At 39.0% G+C, this 24,682-nt stretch overlaps 2 protein-coding genes across 4 annotated transcripts; one reads left to right on the top strand and one right to left on the bottom strand.

Moving 5' to 3' along the window:
* Positions 1-1,389: 1,389 nt before the first annotated feature.
* tial1 (TIA1 cytotoxic granule-associated RNA binding protein-like 1) lies at positions 1,390-12,342 on the bottom strand. 3 transcript variants are annotated; one of them, XM_083923100.1, is made up of 12 exons: positions 12,205-12,342; positions 10,461-10,557; positions 10,166-10,264; positions 10,003-10,057; positions 9,809-9,896; positions 7,506-7,581; positions 7,110-7,218; positions 6,071-6,184; positions 5,879-5,963; positions 5,544-5,667; positions 4,733-4,920; positions 1,390-4,464 (listed from the first exon to the last, which is right to left on the bottom strand). In XM_083923100.1, the coding sequence occupies exons 1-12, from the start codon at positions 12,231-12,233 to the stop codon at positions 4,341-4,343; spliced, it is 1,188 nt and encodes a 395-aa protein (XP_083779226.1). In that variant the 5' UTR covers positions 12,234-12,342; the 3' UTR covers positions 1,390-4,340. The 3 variants fall into 3 exon arrangements, with proteins under 3 accessions (XP_083779226.1, XP_083779227.1, XP_083779228.1); XM_083923101.1 differs by having other exon boundaries at positions 6,071-6,166; XM_083923102.1 differs by lacking the exons at positions 1,390-4,464; positions 4,733-4,920; positions 5,544-5,667; positions 5,879-5,963; positions 6,071-6,184 and having other exon boundaries at positions 7,474-7,581.
* Positions 12,343-17,507: 5,165 nt separating this feature from the next.
* Positions 17,508-22,848, top strand: bag3 (BCL2 associated athanogene 3). Its single transcript, XM_083923375.1, has 4 exons — positions 17,508-17,717; positions 19,807-20,145; positions 20,239-20,589; positions 20,678-22,848. The coding sequence occupies exons 1-4, from the start codon at positions 17,520-17,522 to the stop codon at positions 21,695-21,697; spliced, it is 1,908 nt and encodes a 635-aa protein (XP_083779501.1). The 5' UTR covers positions 17,508-17,519; the 3' UTR covers positions 21,698-22,848.
* The last annotated feature ends 1,834 nt before the right edge of the window (positions 22,849-24,682 follow it).

Genomic DNA, 24,682 nt, shown 5'->3' with positions numbered 1-24,682 from the left:
GGATTGATAGCAAGCGCATACTAACGTACATTTCTCAGAATATCGGATCTGAAATATTTTGAGGGAATATAATTTGATGATAGCGGATTTGTTTTTACGTCACACTATTTGTGTGTATGCGTGTGCAACCTAGCATAAAGCTGAAAATCTATTTAGATTATAATTTCACTTGAACCTGTTTTGCACTAAATTTCTTAATAAATTGAGAAAATACTCGGTCCTTTTCCTTTGTCAATTGTTTAATTGACACAGGCGTATACAAAAAGGCTTTACCATGTGGTTATTTCATATATACTATTTATTAATGTAATTAATAGAATGTATAGTTGCTGTATAGTGATTGAGATATGAAATGATCTACAGTATATTGGGACAGGAGATTACCGCCCAGCCCTGGTTTGAAGTCTGTTCAATGAAAGGATTCTTCAAGGTTGAAAACCATTATTGGATGTAAGATCAACAAATAACTACTGGCATGGCAATATTTAACACTTTAGCTGTTCTTAAGTTACATCTACCCATTTCATGGAACTATGTAAATACTGTATAAATGTTTTCAAAATTCCTCGCTTACAAGGTAAAAGCACTAGAGCGATTATAATAAACTGGTTCATGTTTAAACTCAAATATGTAGACAACTACAATGTGTTATAGATGAGACCTGAATGTAAATCTACATATTAGTGTTGTGCATTATACAGTTATTTCAACAGTAGGTCAGAAAAATAAAGTTATGCAATATAATCCAATATTATGCAGTGCATACGCCATCTATCAGCTGACGAAGTGATGCTTGCTTTGCTTTAGTCATTTAATCTTAATCAATGTTCAAGTTCTATGACAGTTGCTGAAACTGACCCCTTGATTTGTTTGCAGTTTGACATCTACAAAATAATTATGTAATCATGTTTATATGGAATAGACGGTTCAATAATAATTTGTCACATTTGTCCAACTCCTGAGCTGCCAAAACCTCATGTTGTAACAAAGCAAATACGATGAATGTCGCTAATTAACATTTTTTTTTTTCATTAACTACAAAATAATTGGATCTAGGAAGCATTATCTCAGTGGGGAGGGTGTTTAGTCTTCATAATTCAGGTTTCATACCTCCCTACATTACTGCAAACTACAGCAGATAAAAAGGGTTTTGAGCAAATGGATAAAAAATGCACACTGTCTAGTGTATGGCGTTTGTATGGTGTGACAGTACAAACTTGACTTTAATAATTGTGTTACGTTTGCTGTCACGTAGAATTACTGAACATTTTACAGTGAGTAAATGCTGTGATGTCATAATTTCTGTGTAAAGCACAATTTATTAGTGTCTAATAAATATAGGCTACTAAACAGGTCCAAATGTTTCTTTATTTCAAGTCACTTCTTAAGTTTTCACATTTAAATGGAAAACTGATTTCACCCTTTATGATTAAATATCAATTCTATTATTCAACTTAAATGTATTGTCATAAAAGCAAATTGCCATTACATTCAATACTTTAAGGAAGGCCATGACATAAGCGTGCAGTTCAAGCTGAAACATCACCTGCTTCCTGCTACCTTCTCAAAATGGCACAAACTTAAAAATGGGAAATTGCACAATGGAAAAGAATTTAGATTTGTGATGGAGCCTAAGAAACACAAAGATTGACTTTACCGACACATCAATTAAGGCATTGATTCATCAATCGTATTGCTGAAATTTAATGATGGCAATGTCTACCTACAGTATGTACATTATCTTCTAAGTTTCATGAATGTTCGTGATCGAGGTTTATATTTACATTCTCAGCCAATATGACCATGTTTTGTTACACAAACATCTTGCAGGTCTAATAAACAAACTTAAACATTATCAGGTTTGTTGGCTAGTAGCTACAACAGGAAAAGGAGAGTGAGCTTACAAGGAGTGTAATATACTGTACAGAATGGCACATACGCAAATAAAATCCAAACAGCAGGACATCTTTGAGAAATGCTGTTGTCACAATTTGCCAGTGATTTCTTAAAATACTTTTCCAGGAATATATGCAAATATTCAGCAAAAACTGAGAGAATTCATAATGTACTAAGAGGCAGAAAGGGGTCTGCTGCCCTGCCAAATCAATGTTTATGTTGATATTTCGGAAACCTTCCAGTTTCATTAAATAAAACCATCTCAATGTATAGTAATCCTAAAACATTTGAAAATTTGTCTTTACACTAGTAAGTGACTAAAGCACAGCATTTTAAATAAAGTACAACATGATGCAATATCATAAGGGGGCTGGTTTTGGTGCTAAATTATGGTTCTTCGCAAAAACTCTCATAGCGATTAGAAAGTAATGACTACAAATTAACTTAGGTCATCAAGAGGAAGTAAGCAAATATTTAAGATTCAAAATCTTTCCAGGAAACCAGCCCCCAGAATCAGCACACAGTCTTACCTTTACAAAGATTGGGGGTTGAGCCGTTTTTACAATATTTTCTTTATATAGTGAGCATGTGCTATAGCCTTTACGAGACACAGGATTATAAATTAGTCAAATCTAGGCTACATCACAGTGTAAACTAAAATCCATCAAAAGTCTGCAAAGAACATGCTGATCACTCTGATACAAAACATGAAAAACATTTTTTTTTTTTTTTTTTTTGCTCAAGAGTTGTGTAGGTGACATTTTTCTTTGTACACAAATTGTATGCAAGAGATACCATGACCTGCTTCAACCTTTAAAGCCACAGTACATACAAATAGTTTCTTCACATATAGTGGAAAGGTAAACTACCGTTCCAGGGCCTCTATTCACAAAGCATTTTTCATTACTTTATCAAAACAGAACTGAATTTCTAGCTATGAGCTGAAGCTAAGCCAACACCAACTTTTAGCAGACTGGTTGTTCATGGTGACCAATCATACCTACTCGATCTGTACCACAATGTCATCAATGAATACCATTTTATAAACTGACCTTCTATATCACAAAAATAAACATAAACCTGCTGTGCGGAACTCTATCTCCCCCCTCTGGCAATGAGAGTAAATACACAAACACCGTTGACGCTTGCTTATGACGTATGTCTGCAGGTGAGCTTGCCGCAAGTCACCCGCCCCCCAGGAGCGCTCTATTCATGTCAAGAAAAGGGCCATGTGATGGCGTCAGGATTTATATCTATCTGTAGTCCATTTTCTTCGGTCAGCGTTCTCCAATGAGAAAAAGCTACACTAATGGTGATCCGCGTTTGTCCTCTTTGCCCATAGCTTTTTTTTTTAATTGAATCCATCCTTTGAATGCCGAGTTTCTTTTGGATCTGGAGGATCCAGCCAAAAACTTCTTGGGATGTTTCTTAGTACTTTCACCATAGCTTTTGCCATTCTCCTAGCTGCTACTCCATCACTGTGCCCAATTTCTGCCCCCTTTAGCTCTGGCGGGTTGTGTGCTTTGGCGCACAGGAAAGTCACCACAGACACCAGAAACCACAACGCCAAAATACAAAGAGCTTTCTCTGGCGGCAACAGGCTAAATCAGCAGAGCTTGTTTGGGCTTGAATGTAACAGATGTTTATTTTCCGCACTGCAGGTTTAATCAATGCATGAAGACTCAAGTGGAGTTGTGTATGCTGTTTTATAAAATTACAGAAAATGCCAAGTATGACAAGTAAATAAACATTTTGACTGTAACAAACACTGAAAAATATTGGCAAACAGAGTGGATATTGCTAAAGTTTGATAATTCAATATTAATGTTATAAAGTTTGAAGTTTCCAATTAGTTTAAAACTTGTCATGTTCCAGTGAGCTGCTGGAGTAATGTAAGCGTGCTTTAACTTCACTACAATAATGTGCCTGTTATGTTTCTGTGTGTACATATGATATAAGATGCATCTTTGCTCAGATTTTGAATATCGGCGAATAACAATTAGTTTTGAAGGACTACACTGACTTTTTGATGGTTTGGCCCATTGGTCAACTTATTCAGTGTGTACATCAAATGCCCTCTTTGCCGCATTCTGGGTAAGACTTTCATCGGGCCAAACATTCAAAAAGTTAGGTGCGTCTTTGAACATCTACTTAAAACAAAGACAGTTGGTTTGGCTTTACTTCAGAAGCCCAGGCACAATTTTCCACAACAGAACTATGAATTATTATCAAATAAAAAATGTAAAGTTCTGAGTAAAATGGACATTGTCATTTAAAACATAATTGTTAAATTTGTTGTTTAGGAGCAACTATAAGCTACAAAGGCTTTGTGAATATGGACCCTGCCCTTCTTCTACCACAGCAGCTGTCCAGATAGAAGAATGCTGTTTGGTCTAAAAGGGTTGAGAAAATCCTCTTGATACTACACTTAGGTTAGGGCCAGCTCACTGCGTTTGGTAACCAGCCATGTTGAAGTTGGCCAGGTTGGACATGACTGGACCAGGTGGGGCTGCAGCCTGGGCTGACTGAGATCCAAATCCCTCCACCCAGGCTGGTGACTGGGACTGCCTGCAAAGATGCCACAAATACCCAGTTAGTATGACTGTGGTGACTGCATAAAAAGACATGTAAAATACATTATGAAGAAATAACAGCTCCCCAGCATTGAGGAACAGATCTGCTTTTTTTTATTTTAGAGGAAATGTTTGATAAAGTAGAGTGTGGTCAAATCCCAATTTAGAGGCATTTAATGACAAAGGTTAGTCTTCTGGCCTGTGACAAAGTCGTACAAAAGGTTTATACATGAATGGAATACATACTACTGAGTAAAACTCACTCTACTCCAAATCCTTGCTGGTTCCATGTCTGGCCATACATGCTGAAGGAGGGAACCTGCCACCCATTGGTCACGTATTGCCCATACTGCTGTTGCTGCTGTTGCGGCTGCTGCTGCTGCTGCTGTGGCTGCTGCGGCTGCTGATTCCCATAGACTTGGTTCCACTGCCCCCACTGACTGTACTCAACCTGAGATGTCAACAGACGAAAAAAGTGAACACATCTTAACTGTCGATATAACATTTAAGCTCAAACAGAAGCAAAAAAAGACATGATTTGTCAGTTCTTTTTTTCACTCCAGATTTCTTTCTACTGTCATCTTTAATATACATATGAAGAGCTGTTTTCCAAAACGAGATAAAAGCCAAATTTTAAAAAAATGAGTTTGAGCCACTTTGCTGTAAACAGAACCTTTTCACTGCTTCATCAGTGTTTCTGCCAAATCGCTATATTTCCTTGTTTAAAATGGTCTCAATATGCAGTTCCTTTCCAAACCGCGACCAGCACCAAACCTATTTTTAGCCTGAATGCGATACGTCCTCTCGACCAATCAGGATTCAGTGAGCGTTCTATGCGATCCAACATGGCGGCGCTCTGAAGCGGGAGAGTTTTTTGTTTCGTCCGTCCGTTCAACATGTTCAGACTGAGCCATAAACCATTTTGACAAGATACATTGAATATTAACCAAATGTGTGGGTCTGGGTAAAAAATGTAAATTTCCTGAAAACTATTCAAATGGATTTATAGCATTTTGGAAAAGAGCTCCTCATATATATGTATATCATTTTTATTATCAGTGACACTTTTCCTACCTGCTGTGGATTTTTTGCCATGTCAGGAGATTCTTTGCCCCAGAAGCACTTAACCATGTGTCCTTCAATGGCTGTGCCATTCACTGAAACAATGGCATGGGCCGCACTGTCATGGGAGGAAAACCTTCAAAAGAAAACAACAGCTTAGCATTCAAATGTATCAAACATATCTCTATCAGAAAATACACAGTATTAAAACTTAGAGCTAACAGTTTTTAGGTGAAGACGAACATAACAGCAAAGGGCACCGAGTCAGGTCTGGTCTGTCGTTGAGTCATGTAGTGTGCTTCTGTTGACATCTAGAGGCCAAATGCTGCAATGGAATGAAACACTACCTGATGAAAGAGTATCCTTTCTCTGGGAAAACTCTGACTTCCATTATTTGACCAAATGGTGAGAAGGTCTGTCGCATTAGGTGTTCTGAAATAATCAAGCATGTGGTTAGTTCATGGACTATTTGAGGAAAGTGTATAAGTAATGAGACTACTGCTGATGTGTGACGAAGGGTTAGAGATGACGACACTTGCCTGACAGTCCGGACTGGATGCCTCCACAGTACACGGTAGAGTTCTGTGGACTGGACTGAGTCACGACATCATCGAACCTCAGCTGCTTGGAGCCATCTGAAATAAAAACAACCCCTTTGTGAAGGGATGTTCCTTTATACACAAAATGTATGCTCAGAAATCAAAACATTCTATGATAGATAGATGATTAAATTACCTTCACTCCAATATTTGTTGTCTATAATCAAATGAGGTATATTAAAGCTAAAATTAAAGTCTGGTATGGTCCTGTAAGGTGCTGTGCACCCACACAAGTTTTCACTTATCATAGCTGATTAGACCTCTGCTCTCAGCAGAACTATGCTGGGCATTATGCGAGTCTCTGATGCACCAATACGAATGATGAAGGTGATTTGCACACTCCCACACAATCCAGATGGTGAAGTATGACCAAAATCTTTCTAGCAACATATACTTGCCTTGGAAATAAATCCCCTGTATAGCTGGGCAGAATTGTTCTGAGTGATGTTTTTTTTTAATGCAGTGCATTACTTTCACCATGTACTACTGGTAACATTTATACATTTATTTATAATACCCTAGAAAGAACTGATAACTGGAAGACGTAATTTCTTAGTTCCTTTGTAAGGAATATTAATTCTGCTACTAATTATAGGGAAAAAGGATAGTGTTGGTAAATGTCCTTTTCTATACAACCAACTCCAGCTAATTTCTGACATTTTACTCAAAGCACAGAAGGGTAAAAATCGTATATAGTTTTTAAAAAATCCAGTTATAAGGAAATATTAACATTCATTAATGTAAATTCTAACATCTTTGATTTGAATTGATTCATTTTCAATTGTCAAAGGGAAACACCCCAAGTCAATTTAGAGATTTGTCTATTTTTCTTCCTTGACATGCCTTCTCTCAGACTGGTGGAAAGAAAACCTCTTTTTTACTTCACTTTGGTGAAGTCTGACCAAAATCTGTCTAGCCACATGTACTCGACTGGAAAATGAAATCCCTTGTATGGGTGAGCAGGGACTTTAAAACTTACTGTCCTGGGCACTCTTTGGAGCTGGTGGTTTACGTGTTGCCCAGTTGGTCCTGATTTGGCGTCCTCCAAGCCACTGTCCCCCCATGTTAATGATGGCATTCTCTGCATCCTATGAATCAAAATCAAAGACAGTTACCCCCTCTGGATTTGAGGAATCTGTAAAGTTTACTGGTGACTATAATCAGTTCTCAAAATATACATTACAGTTTTTAACCTAAGTAATATTGAAACTGACGGTGATGGTAAACTATAAACTATGTAATGTTAGATGATTCAAGTTGTTGTAGTTTCTATTATGATTAAATATATTTTTAATTACTGCAAATGCATAAAAGTAGGATAATAAACAGAAAATAGAAATAACCTTCAGTCTGTGTTCTTGCACTGGAGCCTTACCAGTTTGTTGTAGAAGGACACAAATCCATACCCCTTTGATTTGCCTGTCGTCATGTCCTTCACAACCCGGGCATCCCTGGAGGGAAACGTGAAAACAACTTCAGCGCACTTTCCAGCTTAAATGTGTCCAACTAAAAAGGAACCACGCAAAACACACTGAACTGTGAATCCTCTACTCTGTCCTACAATAATGTACATTAGCTATCATGACCTTGTGCTGAGCACTGACTCGTAATATAACTTCAAAGCAACATTTGAGACAAATAAAAAAAACAAGTACAAACACATGCAGCCTACAGTATTGGCTTTAAATAATTTCAGGTGTAATTATGGATCGTTGCCACTAGAGCACCACTTCTTGTTTCAATTTTCTCAACAGTAGGCTACTGATATAAATTCATAAAAAGGAACAGATTATATGGATTACCATGCATTTTAAAATCTGCTGTCGGTGCTCTTCCTACAAATAAAAAAATATATAGAAAATATCAAAAGAGAAAAGAGGAATTAAAAGGCATACATGGCCTGTTAATAGATTTCTCTATTTTTCCTGGTCAATTCTTTACCACCAATATGGAGTATGGAGTTTGGGGAGCTGCAAATTTTGAGAAATTGACATTTCAGAAATTTTGGAAGAGGATCATTGCACTACAAACAACACTATGCAAATCAAAATGAGACAATTTAAACATAGATTTAGAGGAAGACATTGAGTATGGGAATTTGTTAATCTAAGCTAGATCATGTTAACACATAGCATCTACAAATAAAGACATATGGAAAGAATGGAATAAATAGAGAAAAAAAACTACATCTGAGTCTCCAGAGTGCACAGTTCCTTGCTGTTAGCCTTCAAGCTCCTGTCCAATCCTATGAGCATTTCTGTAAAATAACCAAAGTGCTATTACTTCACTGAGACCCACAACTAAAAGCTGTTCAGGTTCATACACACAGCTTACATGTTGCTGACATACATTTTACTTACCACACCCTATATTTGCAAAGAAAAGCAAGAGTAGGCTAAAAGCTGACACTTGAGTCATAAAAATAGACACAATACAGACTACAAGTGACTAACTGCAATTAAGCTCTCAACAACTTACAGGAAATTGTGTTGGTAATTCATTACTTAAATGAGGTTTTTCCAATCTGGTAACAGTGTTTTTAAAAACAAAGCAATAAATATGATGGTAAGAGGCTCAGTCCATTCTGATCATGCGATACGTAAAATTATGTTGGGCCATCATCAGCTATGTTGACATGCATGGATGTAGTATATAAGCGTGACAAAAAATATATCAAGATAAAGCAAAAATCAATTGGTTCTCCTGAATACTAACCATCTCTGTTGACTGCTGAACACTGTTTCACAAGAGATAGCCTAGGTTTTCACTCTTTGTGTTCATTTTTTTCTCCGTATATACATTCACAGTAAAAGCATAAAGTTCCCAAAATCTGCTGATCTATCGGTCTGTGTTCCTGATAATTCTCTCAAAGAAAGCGTGTGCATATACTAAGGCTGTGCGATATGCCATATCTTGAAAGTTTTCTGTTATTTAATAAATGTAGTATATGCTATATGAAATAACCACATGGTGTAACAGTTCTGCTGCTGATTTTTTAACATGGAGATTCAAACTATATATAGAAAAATATATATACTCTAGACATTTTTAATCGTTTCGACAAGATATATATCATCATATAGTAGAACTAATTTGCAGTTTTAGACTTTCAAAATGTAAGCGGCGTACATCTATACAGATGCTTTATCAGTAGCGTAGACCTTAATTGTGTAATTAAAGTTTTTTTCATTCTTGTGTAAGGGGCATTGTATGCCTTTATTGGATAGCCATCAGTGGAGAAATAACAGGAAACAAGAGGAGAGAGAGGGATGACATGCAAGGAGGGATGCTGCACAGTCCGCCCCTCAGGACACCTAGGTTTCCAAGTGTTCCATATGATATCAAACCAATGTTTTAATCCCAAAACACAGAATTGATCTGAGATCAGACATGGCTGATAAACGGTTTAGAAGGAACAAGAACCTTCAGGAAGTCGGCCCCTGTTGCCCAGTGTTTAAAAGTTACAATATCAATCAATATCAATATCAATGAACATAATACCAGTCAGTAGATATTGTCATAGACTAGTTGTTTCAGGGCATACGTTTATAGAAGGTTATTATGAAGTAACTTAAAGTTGCTCAACTGTAGAGAAATCAATATGCTTACATTGTAGCATTCAAATTATTGCACAGTACGTAAGAATGAAAAGAGATATGCTATAAAGTGAAAACTTACGAGATTTTCCCAAAAGGTGCAAATGCAGCCTTGACATCATCAGTGGTGATCTCAGGGCTCAAATCTCCGACAAAAACATGAAAGTGATCTACAAAAAAAAAAAGAAGAGAAACACGCAAAGAAAATAAATCATTTACCATGCTCTGGTAGACTATGAGTTCAGCAGAATAGAAAATCAATAGGTGAATGCTTACTGGATGTGTCTTTCTTCTGGCTACTTGGAGTGGTGGCCCAGTTTACTTTGACCTCCTGAAAGAGCATTCACAGACAGTATTCAAAATTACGACAGAGAACCTGTTGAACAGACACAAGGAAGAACGAGCACATGGGAATTCAGGTCTTGATAAATTGCCTTACCTTTCCTAATATCTTCCTCCCGTTCATGGCTGCGAGGGCAGCAGCAGCATCTCTGTGTTCAAAGAACTCCACAAAGCAATATGGGTCATTGCTTGTATGCTGCAAGGGACAAGGTCAAACACAAAAGTACTTAAGTAATTCAGCTCAAAACAATTGCCTATTTTCAATTCACGCAATGGAGACGTTAGGTGAAAAGTTGGACATGGTTAACCTCCAGATGTGAATAACAGGGTAGGAGAAATTAAAAAAGAAAAGACCTACAGAAAGATAGAACCAAACAATCAGGGCTTCTTACCTCTGTGATCATTTTACAACTTTTGCAAGGCCCAATTTGGGTGAAGAGTTGCAGAATCAAGATTTCTGTCACATCCCTGGAGAGGTTTCCCACATACCTGCAGGGGACAGAGGTGTTGTTTTACAGTTGCAGTTTACTCAAGATAACGAAGAGGATGTACAGATTGTGATACTTATTATTATGAAAAAGAACGTTATTTTGGGTATTAGATTAGTTGGTCAGTTACTAATGTGACGTTATCTTTTATTTCACACTGGCCCACATAGAGTAACGGCTAACGTTCCAAATAGAGTCACGGCTAACGTTCCAAATACAGTCACGGCTAACGTTCCAAATAGAGTCACGGCTAACGTTCCAAAGAGAGTCACGGCTAACGTTCCAAAGAGAGTCACGGCTAACGTTCCAAAGAGAGTCACGGCTAACGTTCCAAAGAGAGTCACGGCTAACGTTCCAAAGACAGTGAAAGATAACGTTCTAAAGTGAGTAACGCAGCTAACGTTCCAAAGAGAGTCACGGCTAACGTTCCAAAGAGAGTCACGGCTAACGTTCCAAAGAGAGTCACGGCTAACGTTCCAAAGAGAGTCACGGCTAACGTTCCAAAGACAGTGAAAGATAACGTTCTAAAGTGAGTAACGCAGCTAACGTTCCAAAGAGAGTCACGGCTAACGTTCCAAAGAGAGTCACGGCTAACGTTCCAAAGACAGTGAAAGATAACGTTCTAAAGTGAGTAACGCAGCTAACGTTCCAAAGAGAGTCACGGCTAACGTTCCAAAGAGAGTCACGGCTAACGTTCCAAAGACAGTGAAAGATCACGTTCTAAAGTGAGTAACGCAGCTAACGTTCCAAAGAGAGTCACGGCTAACGTTCCAAAGAGAGTAAAAGATAACGTTCTAAAGGGGGTAACGCGGCTAACGTTCCAAAGAGAGTCACGGCTAACGTTCCAAAGAGAGTCACGGCTAACGTTCCAAAGAGAGTAAAAGATAACGTTCTTAAAGGAGTAACGCGGCTAACGTTCCAAAGTGAGTCACGGCTAACGTTCCAAAGAGAGTCACGGCTAACGTTCCAAAGAGAGTCACGGCTAACGTTCCAAAGAGAGTCACGGCTAACGTTCCAAAGAGAGTCACGGCTAACGTTCCAATGAGGGAGTAATGGCTAACGTTCCAAAGAGAGAGTAGTGGCTAACGTTCCAAAGAGAGAGTAGTGGCTAACGTTCCAAAGAGAGAGTAATAGCTAACGTTCCAAAGAGAGCGTAATGGCTAACGTTCCAAAGAGAGAATAGTGGCTAACGTTCCAAAGAGAGTCACGGCTAACGTTCCAAAGAGAGAGTAACGGCTAACGTTCCAAAGAGAGAGTAACGGCTAACGTTCCAAAGAGAGGGTAACGGCTAACGTTCCAAAGAGAGAGTAACGGCTAACGTTCAAAAAAGAGAGTAACGGCTAACGTTTAAAAGACACAGCAACGGCTATCGTTCCAAAGAGAGTAGCGGCTAACGAAGGCGACAGTTACCGCCGTTAACGCTGAGCTAACCGCTACAGACACAAGTAAGGTTAAGTTAGGAACTTACTATTCTTTTATAATTTAACATTATGTTAATTAACCTGATGTACGTTATGCTACTGGTACCGTTGAAGTAATGGCATTCACCTGCGGGTAACGTTAGCTATCTTAGCCACCGGAGCCCGACGTTAGTGAAGCCAACAATAATGTAACCTAACACTACAGTGAGACAACTAACATTACTTACAGGGTTTTGGGGTAGCTTTCGTCGTCCATGACCGAAGCCGACAGTTAACGTTGACCAGTTACGGTGTATGCTGCTAACTTACTGGTTACAACAACTAGCTCACGTTAACTAGCGTAGAAGCTAGCTAACCGGGCGCCAGGGTATACGTCACACTGGAAGTACAGAGATCGTGCGTGCGTGCGTGCGTGCGTGCGTGCGTGCGTGCGTGCGTAGGAGGGAGGGACCGTGGGTGGATGGGACCATGGCTGGAACGCATGTATTTTTTTATGTTTTAAAAATTGTTACTATGTCCAAAACGTATTTAGAACAATACAGTACATTCCAACTTCTCGTAGGAATATTGCATTTGCATTTCTCAAGAACATTATAAACATATCTATTTATATAAGCTCTATTGACAATACAATAAGGTACATACATACATATTTTTTTTTTAAAAGTCACTCAAATAGGTTTCTATACACAAATAAATCAATGTATCACATATTATTTGTATTTCAGAGCCTATCAATAAATCAAAGCCATTTTATAACAGGAAATACTGCCCTTTTCAAAATAGGTTGAGGTAAAGAAATGGCACCATTTTTATAGTTTCGACAGTGAAAATTATTTCTTAAACATATCTGATGTTTCTGTACGGTGCTAAGTAAATGAATGACTACAAAAGTCCAAACAGCAAACCCATTCAGTACTTAATTGATCATTATTCAACTCTGGAAGTAATTTGCGTAACATACTTTTATTTTGAAATGTAATACAAGGGTGCGCTCGTGTTGATCACCGGTGTTCCACGGTACGCGGCAGTGTCTCGTACCACGGAGATCTGTCTGCATCTGTTTTAGCTCAGGAGTCAGCGCGAAGGCTCCAGCGTGAGCACTTTTAGAACAACACATTCGTGTTTTTGTTTTTAACACATTTTGTCTTTCAGCTGTTATTTTGCAGAAGGTGTATTAGTGCACAGAGTACTGACAAGTGTATCAAAAATGATAATCATTGAATTCAAAAGCATGAGGGGGGGGGGGGGGGGGGGTCATCAGTAGCCTAGACCTTAATTGTGTAATTAAAGTTTTTTTCATTCTTGTGTAAGGGACATTGTATGCCTTTATTGGATAGCCATCATCAGTGGAGAAATAACAGGAAACGAGAGGAGAGAGAGGGCTGACATGCAAGGAGGGATGTTGCACAGTCTGCCCCTCAGGACACCTAGGCAAGGCAAGGCAGCTTTATTTGTATAGCACTTTTCATACACAAGGCAGACTCAAAGTGCTTCACAGCACAACATATCATGAATTAAAATGCATTACAGAAAGACAAAGAGAATAAAAACATAGACAATAATAAAAACAGTGCGGACGTTAAAAGTGCAAAGACTTAGCAGAAAGCTAAGGTGAACATAAAAGTTTTCAGTCTAGGTGTCAAAGTGGTTCATATGATATCCAAACCAATGTTTTAATCCCAAAACACAGAACTGATCTGAGATCAGACATGGCTGATAAACTGCTTAGAAGGAACAAGAACCTTCAGGATGTGGCTTTCCACTTTCATAGTTGCCTTGTTTTACCTTTAGTTGATAGTTCAACTAAACTATCAGGGGAAAGATGGATATAGCGAGATTCAATACACATTGTATATATGAATGTATGTGGAAAAAAATTACACTGAATCACAAGACCGCTGAATTTATGCTAAATAAATTGCTGTGATACTTCTGGGAGTATGTATGGAAACATGCATTACTATATGCCACTGTGTCATTTTTTAAATTAGCACACTGAGGACACCAAAAACAGGAGCTTTCACACGCTTTAGGTGCTTCGATTTTAAAGTAAGAAATCTTCTGTGCCATTAAGTTATCAAATTTTGAGAGAGTCTCTTCATTCACTCTTCCTATCGTAGTGTTTAGTGGTTCCACTCTTTGTTGAGAAACAACACTGAGGTCATTACTCGTCATTAGAAGCCACTTCTTAAGGGCGTGATCACACTGTCCTTTTGGCCGCGGCCAAAACCGGTTTTTCAGCTAAAGCCTAGTACCTTTAAGCCATGTGAGTGCACCCGCTCCGCGCTCAACTGCGGCCAGCAGACCGTCCACGGCCCGCTTGAAAGAGGTGGGCTTTAGCGGAGCCGTTTGCACATGTACGAGCACGAGCGTGCGCACGTGTACGAGCACGAGCACGAGCCCTACGGCAGTAGCGTTATGTCCGCCTGTTCGGACATGTAAATAGAAGGACGGACCATGCGTGGACATTTAACAACAACAACAATGGCGGTGAAAGGTTCACGTTGGTGTGGTGCGGAGGTGGAGTGTTTACTGCAGATTTGGTCGGATGCAAATATTCAAAAACAGTCGACAAGACGCACAAAAACTCCAAGGTCTATGGAAAGATTTGTAAACAAAGCCACACACTCGATCAATGTGTGTGACGTGTTACGGCGTGATGGCGTATGGACAGCAAGAAGCATTGGCCGAGGCCCCGGCAGTGTGAGTACAAACGGGGCTGGGGCGCGGGGGGGAGAGGGAGGGGGGACAAGTACCCTAAAGTCCGGGTCGTGGTCCGGGAGGACAGTGTGAGCAGACCCTTAAACACCATCCAGTGGTGTGATAGAGGAGAAATGCAGGTACACCCACCTCTTTTTCTGACAGTTCAGTCAGCCGAAAAAGCCACTGATATATTAAGGAGTGTATATCCACATCCTCCTTGGTAACCTACCCATCTACCTAGTAGTACACTCATTGCACACTACACCACTGCCACCGCCTAACCCTCAGTCTGAAGGCAGGAAGGGGTGGTTTTCAGATACATATCCTTTCAGTGATGGTTCATAGGCTTTGAATAATTCAGAGATGCCCTTTGACCGAGCGTGCAAATATTCTGGAAACATCAGCATCATGATTGAATGAAGAATCTGATAATAGTTTCTCAATGGGATTTAAGGCATAAAATATTGTGGCACGTACAGATAAACAATGTAGAGATGACAGGAACCTTTTCCCCTATCCAAAAACAAATGACAATAAGAAATGTTTGTGTCACACATACACTCCAAGAGAGGGACTGCAGTATACAGATTTAATCCAGCTACTTCATGATTCATTTCAATCTAAATATCGTGTCGCTACAGTATAATAGCCTATAAAAATCCCTATAATATTACTATTGAAAAGTGTTTACTGACTAATCAACAAACTCCTGTATAACATAATGTGCTGTTAACAAATACACACATCCTTTTGTTATTGTCAATCTGCTCACTAATTTCAGGTGTCCAAAAAGAGCCCTACACAGAAAATAAATCCTCTTACTGCAATCTCTGCATCTCTTAAAAATCCATGAAGTGATTTCAGACAGTCAAGATGACTTTTTGATGACATCTACTAGTTTTCTTTGTAGTATGAAGCTGAGTTGGAGTAATCCTGTGATCAAGGAAGTCCTGTTATTAGAGGTGTCACTGTATCACACCACCACAGTTTGGTAATCGTGTACCAAATTCTAGCATACGCAGACTGAGTTCCCTTGGACAAGATTTATAATGTGGGAGTCTGAGTACATCTATTAGGAGAACATTTTGTTATGAAAAGGCTTGGGATTCCCTTACCCAATACATGGAGAGTTGTTGTCAATCAATGATAGGGCAGAGGACTAGGGTCACTGAGGGGGCTCCCGCAAATCCCAGGAATATTAGTATTAAGATTTCTTGATGAGCAGGAGAGAATATGATTGGAGTCGTCACTTTCTCCACAGCTGCAGCGGAAACAACCAGACCTGCCATCACACGTAGTTACTGCATGTTTGCCCTGTCTGCTCTTGTTAAATTGGCTTTTTGTCTATTTGTCAGATTGCGTCCCCTCTGGTTTTACCTGTCTTCTGTAATATAATGTGGTTTTGTGTTGTCATGTTTTAACTGTCTGTGCTGACTGTCTGCTTGTGCTGTCTTCTGTAATGGGATTTGATCTATTCTGTATGTTGTTGTAAACTGTTTGTGCTGATTGTCTGCAGTCTTATATTAATGTTAAAATGAACATGTCCTACTTTGCATGATGCTGCCTCTTCTGTGGTTCTAATCGTATGTGTGTGTTATATGTGTTGTTAATGGCCAATGGACAAGGGACAACAGTTGGATTATATCTGTTGAATATCAGTTGAATGTTTTTAGCTTATTTTAACTGTTAATTTGTTTTTTATACTCTGTACATAGACTAATGTTATTATATTTTGTATTTTGCATCTGTTATTGATCCTTTTGTTATTTGCACTATCCTCTTTTGCTGCTCTAACACTGTTTCCCCATTGTGGGACTAATAAAGTCAAGTCAAGTCAGTTTTATTGTCAAAAATTGCAATATGCATGACATACAAAATGCAAAAAATGAAATTACAGTCCTCTCAGACCCAGTGCAATCGGAATATACATACAACATAATAAAAATAATAAAAATATACAAAGAGTAAAAATATACAAAGAGTAAAAAATGTAAAGTGGCAGTGGATTGTAAAGTGAATAGATAATAATAATAATAAATAGACAGTAACAGTGCAATGACATTTGTTGAATTGAGGTAGAGCGGTATTGTTCATTAAAGTGAGGTAGTGCAGTGAAGTGCAAAGGATGATCTTATATTAGCCTTTCCCCCATGTGTGTACATATATACATATATATGTATATATATATATATGTATATATATACATATATGTATATATATACATATATATATGTATATATACATATATATATACATATATATATGTATATATATATGTATATATATATATATATATATATATATGTATATTGTAAATATGTAAGGCAAGGCAAGTTTATTTGTATAGCACGTTTCAACAGCAAGGCAATTCAAAGTGATCTACATAAACCTTTGAAAGTATTGGAAAGAAGCACATCAAATGACATTTAGATATAAAATCACATTCAGATCAAATAATTAAAAAAAAGAAAAAAAGCAAATAAAATCATTTTAAATAAATAAAGAATACCAAAGGAATCTTAGTTAAAGTGCAGTGTAAACAGTTCATAAATGATTTTGTTGCCTGAAAGGCAGGTGTATAGTTGTATATCTGTATGTGGATGTATGTGCATCGTCCCTGAGGATATTAGTAAAAACGAAAAACAAAATCCGATCAGGGTTTACTCCGTGTCTGCTGTGGGGGGGTCTGTCTGCGACATAACAGGTTTGGGAACCCATGCCACACGGTCTCCGGCTCTGTCCGCCTCCAACATTAACCCGGCTATTTCGAGAAACTTCCAGCCCACTTTTCCACGTCACTTGAATGAATCTTTAAAGCGTGCGTCGTCCGAATAAAATGTTTCAGTACTCGACAGCCCGCAACATGAACGGCATGAAGACGCAGTCACCGACGCTCACGATGACCAACAACGACAACGACCCTCTCCCCCTCGGCTGGGAGGTCAAAATCGACCCTCAGACTGGATGGCCCTTCTTCGTGGATCACAACAACCGCACGACAACCTGGAATGACCCGCGACACGACACGAAAAAGGTAAAAACGCGCGGGGGGATAAAGTTGGTTTGTCACCGTCAGCGTGTCACTGTCTGCTATAGTGCGTGTTTCCGTTCGCTGTGTATTGAGGCGCTACATCAGTTATATTAATCTCGTTGACCGTAGGCCGTGTTTGGCACCGCCGCCTCCCCCTCACAGGCAGCTCATCAGCCTATTATAACGGGTGAGCAACCCCGTTATATTCCCGTGTCATGATCTAACACTATTATTACTCCGTGACTCACCGTGCAGCGTGGAAAAGGCTACCTATGATGAGCTCCCACTGTTGTAATAACGCTTCTTTCGTGCTGGGAAACACTGCGACGTCCAGCTCTTGTTAAACTTTTTGCCTTACATGGATTGGGGCAGGTCCAGTTCATGGTCTGTGCAGTGTAAGATCGAGGCGCTGGCTGCCGCTGCCTATCATGTTCAGCTGTATTTATTACATGTTGTGATAACACACAGGTCTGCAGAGGAAAAGCCGTGGGCTGAAGTCAACCCCACACAGGCTGCCAGTTGGTAATCTTTCGTCTCAGAGATAGACACTGTTGTCCAAAGTTAGTGTCCCAGAAGAATCTGCTAGAAAGAAACAGCTGTCAGGGGATAAAATTGGTGCAATGGTGAGTGGCAGTGTGCAGTGTCCCATACTGAAATGGCAGAGGGCAAAGGGTCGTTCACAGCTACTTCATAACTTATTGTCCTACAGTGAAAATGCCACTGGTTACATATAAATGCAGTTTTTGCCCTGTAGGTCTTGTCGTTGTTTGGTTGTGATCACTTTTGTACCAGTAGACCTGTTGCTCCATAGTTGTCTTTGGTATTTGTCTAGTCTTGGAATTGGTACATCATTAAAAAATATTAGTGTTTCTACCCTTGCTAATGGAAATTTACATTATTCTTGATGATTTCATTGTCCAGCAGTGTGTCCATAGTAGCAGTGCACTTAGTGAGACATGAGGCTATTTTTATTCCCTGTGATTGTTTTCCTGCAGTAGTAAGTCCCCAGTAAAGACTTACTTTCAGTGATTATTAGTTTTGTACGCATTTGGGATTATTTTTGTGTTCATACGACTAGAGCAGGGGTGATCAGAAGACTGACATAAGGAAGAAATTCAGTTGTTCACAGTAATTCACGTGTATGCAAAAATAATGCAAACACTGACCCATTCTTCTCAAGGAAGTTTTTTAAACAGCGGAGCTAAAGTAGTTCACTCTGTGTATGACGTAATGATGGTTAGCAAATAACATTAGTTGGTTCAAAGGGTGCGGTAAATGATTGTGAGCAGGACGATTCAGTCAGGTGAAATAAAATATCACACACAAACACAGCATTTGTCTGACTGGAAATGTCCATGTTGATCTGAAGTTCATTTCATTTATCAAATACTCAGAGAGGTGATACATTTGGCATCCCCCTGTGGAAATGTCACATTTTGACCTATAACCTTTGCAGTTATCTCAGGACTGGGAGAACTTTCCTATTAAAAATACCTCCAGGTTTTGAAAAACAGTTGGTTGTACGTGGTAATATGTCTAAGAATTTTGAATTATGATGGTTCACTTGTAGAGTTATGTAGCTGCGGCACCTTACATTAATTCAAATGTAATTGTCTTAGCAGAAGAGCATGTGCCTATAAAATCCCCTAGATGAACATAATGTTACTTCTTTTACTCAAATATAATCAAAATACTCTTGCATGTTTGTAACTTCTAAGCGCTCAAAAATAAGCAAATCACAAAATATTTGTTGATAATTAATAGTTGCCTTAGGTTTAGGGATCATAATGTGAACCGAGTTTGATGAGTTTACTGTAAAGGCTTTACTCACTGATAATGCCTAAACATATTTGTGGTTAAATTGTTTAATAACTTTAATATAGTTAAAGAAACCAACCTCATTGTTGCCTGTTATTATTTTAAAGACATTGTAATTTTCAAGTGTTTGGAGTACCGTAGTTTTATTTAATTGCTTTCCTGTGCTGGATCTTGTAATAGAAATAAATGACAAGATTATTGATATTCATTGTTGTTCAGATGTATCAGATTAACATTTAGCATTATATCTACATAATATTGGCTATTGTTTCAGGTCAGAGAAGTGTCAGCAAATGGACCCAACATACCACCAGAACCGAGCCCTCAGGAGATACAGAAAACCTTTGTGAGGGAGATGAAGCACCCCATCCTGCGCCCAGGTTATGTTCCTATCCCAGTTTTTCATGACGGCGCAGAGCTGAGGCAGCAGCAGCAGCATCCGTGTTATTCTTACATCCAGCCAACCACTGCACAGAATATCCGGTCAGACGGGCGCACACCTTCCCCAACGCCAGGGCTCCACTGCAGGCCCAGATCACCTCTACATGGACCTTCAGATAGCTGCTCCACTGAGCCTGGATTGGCCAGCTCGCCTGTTTCACCAACAGCGGAGGTTAGATTTGAGCATCAATGCAGCAACTTTGCACTGTGTATGAAATGACCAAATACAGAATTTTTAACTGTTTCATTCTGATATATTTTTAAGGTTTACACTACCCCGCATCACCAACCCCCACGGCCCAGCAGCACTGGTCTTCAGGCAGGTTACATCTCCATCCCGGTGATCCATGAGAGCGGAGGAGGCCAGACACAAACACAGGCTCAGTTAAATCCCTCTGTCTACTCTCAGCGCATCCCCTACTCAGAGCCCCAGCAGCCCTTCCATCGCCATCAGAGCGACGAATGGCCTGGCTACTCTGCAGCAATGCAGTCTCCCCGGGAAAGAGCTTCTCCCATCCTGATTCCCCAGCACCGCGATGCTGCTTCTATTCACCTCCAACCTCACATTAGAAGCCAGTCACCTATTGTAACGCATGTGCTGGGAGAAAGACCACAGGTAATTTTTTGTGTGTTTTCACTTTCACTGAATTTTCCTGTCAGTATGTGTTGACCTAGATTGTGACAGATTTTTATTGACTTCTAAGGCTCAGCAGCATGTCCTCACAAGAGACCCGCCCCAGAAATTGGAGCAGGAACAACAAAGCGCTCAGCAGAAACCGGAGAACACGCAGCTAACCCAGCCGCTGCACACTGAAGCTGACGTCCAAAAGCCTCAACAACCTCAACCCTTCCAACAGCCTCCGCCTCAGCAACCTCAACAGTTTCAGCAGCCTCCGCCTCAGCAACCTCAACAGTATCAGCAGCCTCAACAGTTTCAGCAGCCTCAACAGTATCAGCAACCTCCACAGTTTCAGCAGCCTCAACAGTTTCAGCAACCTCCACAGTTTCAGCAACCTCAACAGTATCAGCAGCCTCAACTGTTTCAGCAGCCTCAACAGTATCAGCAGCCTCCACACTTTCAGCATCCTCCACAGTTTCAGCAGCCTCAACAGTTTCAGCAGCCTCAACAGCATCAGCAGCCTCCACAGTTTCAGCAGGCACCACCTCAGACATCTCCCCAGCCCGAACAGTTAATGCAGTCGCAGCAACAGTTCCATCAGCCCCAGAAACCAGAGCAACCACAACAACATACTGCAGATATCACAGTTGAAATACCTCCAAAGCCTGAGGCCCAGGACATGACAGATGTTCCCCCAGAGATCCCACCTGTAAAGGTTGAGGCTGAACAGGCTGCTCAGTGCCCAGTCCACCCAGGCTTGGCTAAGGTACAGCAGATAGTCGGACGGGTTGCTAAACTGGAGCAGGAGGTGAAATTTTTTGACGGAAAGAAGAATGATAAGAAGTACTTGTTACTGGAGGAGATGCTGACCAAAGAGCTCTTAGCACTGGACTCAGTTGACCCAGAGGGTCGTGTAGATGTACGGCAGGCGAGACGGGATGGAGTCCGCCGTGTTCAGACCATACTGGAAGAACTGGAGCAAATGCAGGAGCAGCCATCCAGGCCTGCCAGCGAGACCTCGATGGAGGGAGACAACCTGTCACAGAAAGGAGAGCCCAGAATGATTAACAAGGAGAATGTTGAGCTGGCAAAGGAGATATCATAATGACTTCACACTTCATAATCAAGAGGGGAGCAGGATGATACTTTGCTCCAGCTAACTCTTCCTCCTCTACCTACAGCATTTGTGGAAGTTGCATGCATTGATTAACAGTGTTGGTATTTCCTGCCATTCAGCACATAATTGATGGTAGCTCAGTGCAATCTTGTTTTTCAAGCCAATGTTGTTGCCTTCTATGTTGTGCCAATATCTTCATAATAAGACAGCTGTCATGATCAAGGTGTGGACAACAATTTCTAGTCAAATGAAAGTTTGAATAAGAGGCCTTTATCAATAAATGGAAGAAAAGTACAAGTATTTTCATAAGAAATGTTATGTGTGGTTGCCTTTTGTCTTGATCAAATATTGTATGAAGCTTTTCTTAATCCAGTCAGCACATCAGTTAGTACACAAGTGCAGACATTTGGGGCTTTAAAGCAGAACTCACTGCAAAACTCAGTCAGCAGAAAGCATTTTTTCCCGTTACAGCCACATGGCCATGTTGGAGCTGCTTTGTCACAGAACACAGTGAATATGTTTAATAGATGCTGCTTTTTCGTGCATTACTGATTTTGCCGTCTTTGCACTTTGCCATCACTGAAATATGTCCTGCTGAAATGTCAGCAGCACTTCATTTGAAATATATAAGTTACACAAGTTTTGATTGATGTGTTTGAGTGTTTGTATGTGCATTGGTTTACTCGTTATTTCAAAACATTATATCAGTATTTATATCATTATATAGTATTTTGGTACATATATGAATGTGTAATGAGAACCGGAGGTGAGATGTGTATCTTACTTGAGATGTCAGACAATCAGCACTTGGTGCTAACGAGGAATCAGTTTAATAGGCAGAATGTATAACTACCAAAGCCACAATCTGTAATAACACAAACACAAAAACGGCCTAAAAGCCTTAAAAAGGCCAACTGTGAGAAAGTGCTCAATTCTTAAAGGGATGAAGTGCAAGAAAACTTAAATCTGTCAATGTTAAAAGTTATTTTAAGGATAACACTAATTGTCTGTGTAGTAATTTGTCACTATATAATATGTAAGGTAGGGTCACTGCCTAACTCACCGTTACAAATTACGGATTGTGGTGTAGTGTTGATCACTGTTTATGAGTAGCAGCCTGATGCATTGTAGAAAACAAGTCACGTTGGTATGTTTGAAAATAAAATGTATTTGACATGGATTTCGACTAATATTTGGGTTCCCACAAACTCAGTTAGTCTGAGACTTGACCTGAGGATTTAAAGATTCAGCTTTCTTAAGTCTGGCTTTGTTTTCCAAGAGAGAGTTTTTGTCGGTAAGGTTAACAGTCCTGTCTCCATCTGAGGTCAGCCTCTCCCTGCCTTTCCCCTCAGAGCCCCACTGAGTCACAACTGAGAACATTCTTGCCTCCTTATTCCAAGCTGGGCGGGGACGCATAAATGTGTGTGAGTAGTGTTGTTTTGTGCTTTTATTTTAATATACAAAAGAACCAAAACTGTAACATCAGAACCTAATTAGTTTAGTTTGATGGTTTTATTCATAATCCCATCATTTTCTATAGAATCAACTGACATTAGCCTTATTGCCACTAAAGCTGGGATGTGTTGCTTTAATTATAACATTATTCATTTAAAAGAAAAAAAGACAAATTAAGGCAATATAATGGATGTTATAAGCCAGTAAAGTAAACCCACATGCTTAATTTTTCATTAGAATGGGGTTTATCAAGGTATGGTGTCTTAAAAATAAACTAACATCATATATCCATATAGTTAATAATTACTCTAATCATTTAGTAAATAGCTTTTCTGTAACTTTTTTAATTAATCAAAAATGACATCATAGACATACAAATACACAATACAATTTCAAAACAGAATAAATTAAATTAAAAGGTGGGCTATATTATTACATTTCCTTAAAGAAATCTTGTAATATAACAGCAGTATAAATACATTTGTTATTGTTAATTTGAATAGACTCAAAATAGTTTTGAAATACAATTTTGAAGGGATTAGAGTTTGGCCGAGATTTGGAGAATTTAGTTTTATGTATATGAAATTTTCCTCGTAGAATTAGTAAGTTGACAATCCATTGTATGGTTTTGTCTTTGTTTTCATTGCAGGTTATGACGTATCTTGCTTCCAATTTAATGAAATAAAATATTACTGAGTGTTAAAAAGTTCTCTTTTCAATTAAAAAATGAGAAAAGCTTTGTTTGGAGGCTAAAAAGTTTTGCTTGTGAATAAAATATTTACCAAATAAAATGAAAAACATAACTAAATACCGAAGACACTTGTTCTTACTTTCATAATAACATCTTTAAGAGAAAAGCAGTCTGATATGTTGACATGGGGGAAGATATAAGAACACAAGTCCGACCAAAATTGCATTGTGACATTCAAAAAACAGATGGTTTCAAGTTTCATCAGCATGCCCACAAAAAGCACAAGAGCTCTCCACATCCATATGTTTGAAATGAGGGAGTTAACCAGATATATCTTATGAATACTTTTGAAATGAGTTTCTTTTACGTTGTTATGAATACAGTATTTGTGAGGTGAAAGACATGCTTTTTTTCCCACTCTATGTTTTCTAAATGAGAGTACCAATAAAACTTTCCTCATGGAGAAAAGCTCTTTTTATACTGTAACAATTGTTCTTATATGTTTTTATTGTTACATTTCTTGTCTTGTATGTTGATACTATTCAAAAGCAAAACAGATTTGCCCTCTGGTCTAATTTCTTCACAAAAAGATTAGAGATATTTCATTAAACTCAGTAAGCCAGAGGAAGTTGCTTTTATCACATATTCTTTGAAAGGTACAGGGAAATAAGAAAGAGGACAAGACCATGTTCATCCAAAACAGACAACATATTATTTATACCTCTGTCAATCCATTTGGAATAAAAAAGAGACGTATTCCTAACAGTAATACACTCGTTATTCCTAATAATAAAGTTTTGGGAGGAGAAAAATTGTGATTGAAGCAG

Source organism: Echiichthys vipera, assembly GCF_963691815.1.
Source record: "Echiichthys vipera genome assembly, chromosome: 11".
Taxonomy (NCBI): Eukaryota; Metazoa; Chordata; class Actinopteri; order Perciformes; family Trachinidae; genus Echiichthys; species Echiichthys vipera.
Note: the sequence above shows the minus strand (reverse complement) of the source record. Positions and strands in the feature narration are given on the sequence as shown.

What these genes read in the sequence shown, in the direction of transcription:
- tial1 (XM_083923100.1), bottom strand. Translation starts at nt 12,233, where the DNA reads ATGGACGACGAAAGCTACCCCAAAACCCT. An exon ending in TGTCCTTCTACAACAAACTG is followed by an intron (nt 7,219 to 7,505) that starts GTAAGGCTCCAG and finishes TTTGATTCATAG; the next exon opens with GATGCAGAGAATGCCATCAT. An exon ending in TGGCAAAAAATCCACAGCAG is followed by an intron (nt 4,921 to 5,543) that starts GTAGGAAAAGTG and finishes TTGACATCTCAG; the next exon opens with GTTGAGTACAGTCAGTGGGG.
- bag3 (XM_083923375.1), top strand. Translation starts at nt 17,520, where the DNA reads ATGTTTCAGTACTCGACAGCCCGCAACATGAACGGCATGAAGACGCAG. An exon ending in CTGTTTCACCAACAGCGGAG is followed by an intron (nt 20,146 to 20,238) that starts GTTAGATTTGAG and finishes TATATTTTTAAG; the next exon opens with GTTTACACTACCCCGCATCA. An exon ending in TGCTGGGAGAAAGACCACAG is followed by an intron (nt 20,590 to 20,677) that starts GTAATTTTTTGT and finishes TTGACTTCTAAG; the next exon opens with GCTCAGCAGCATGTCCTCAC.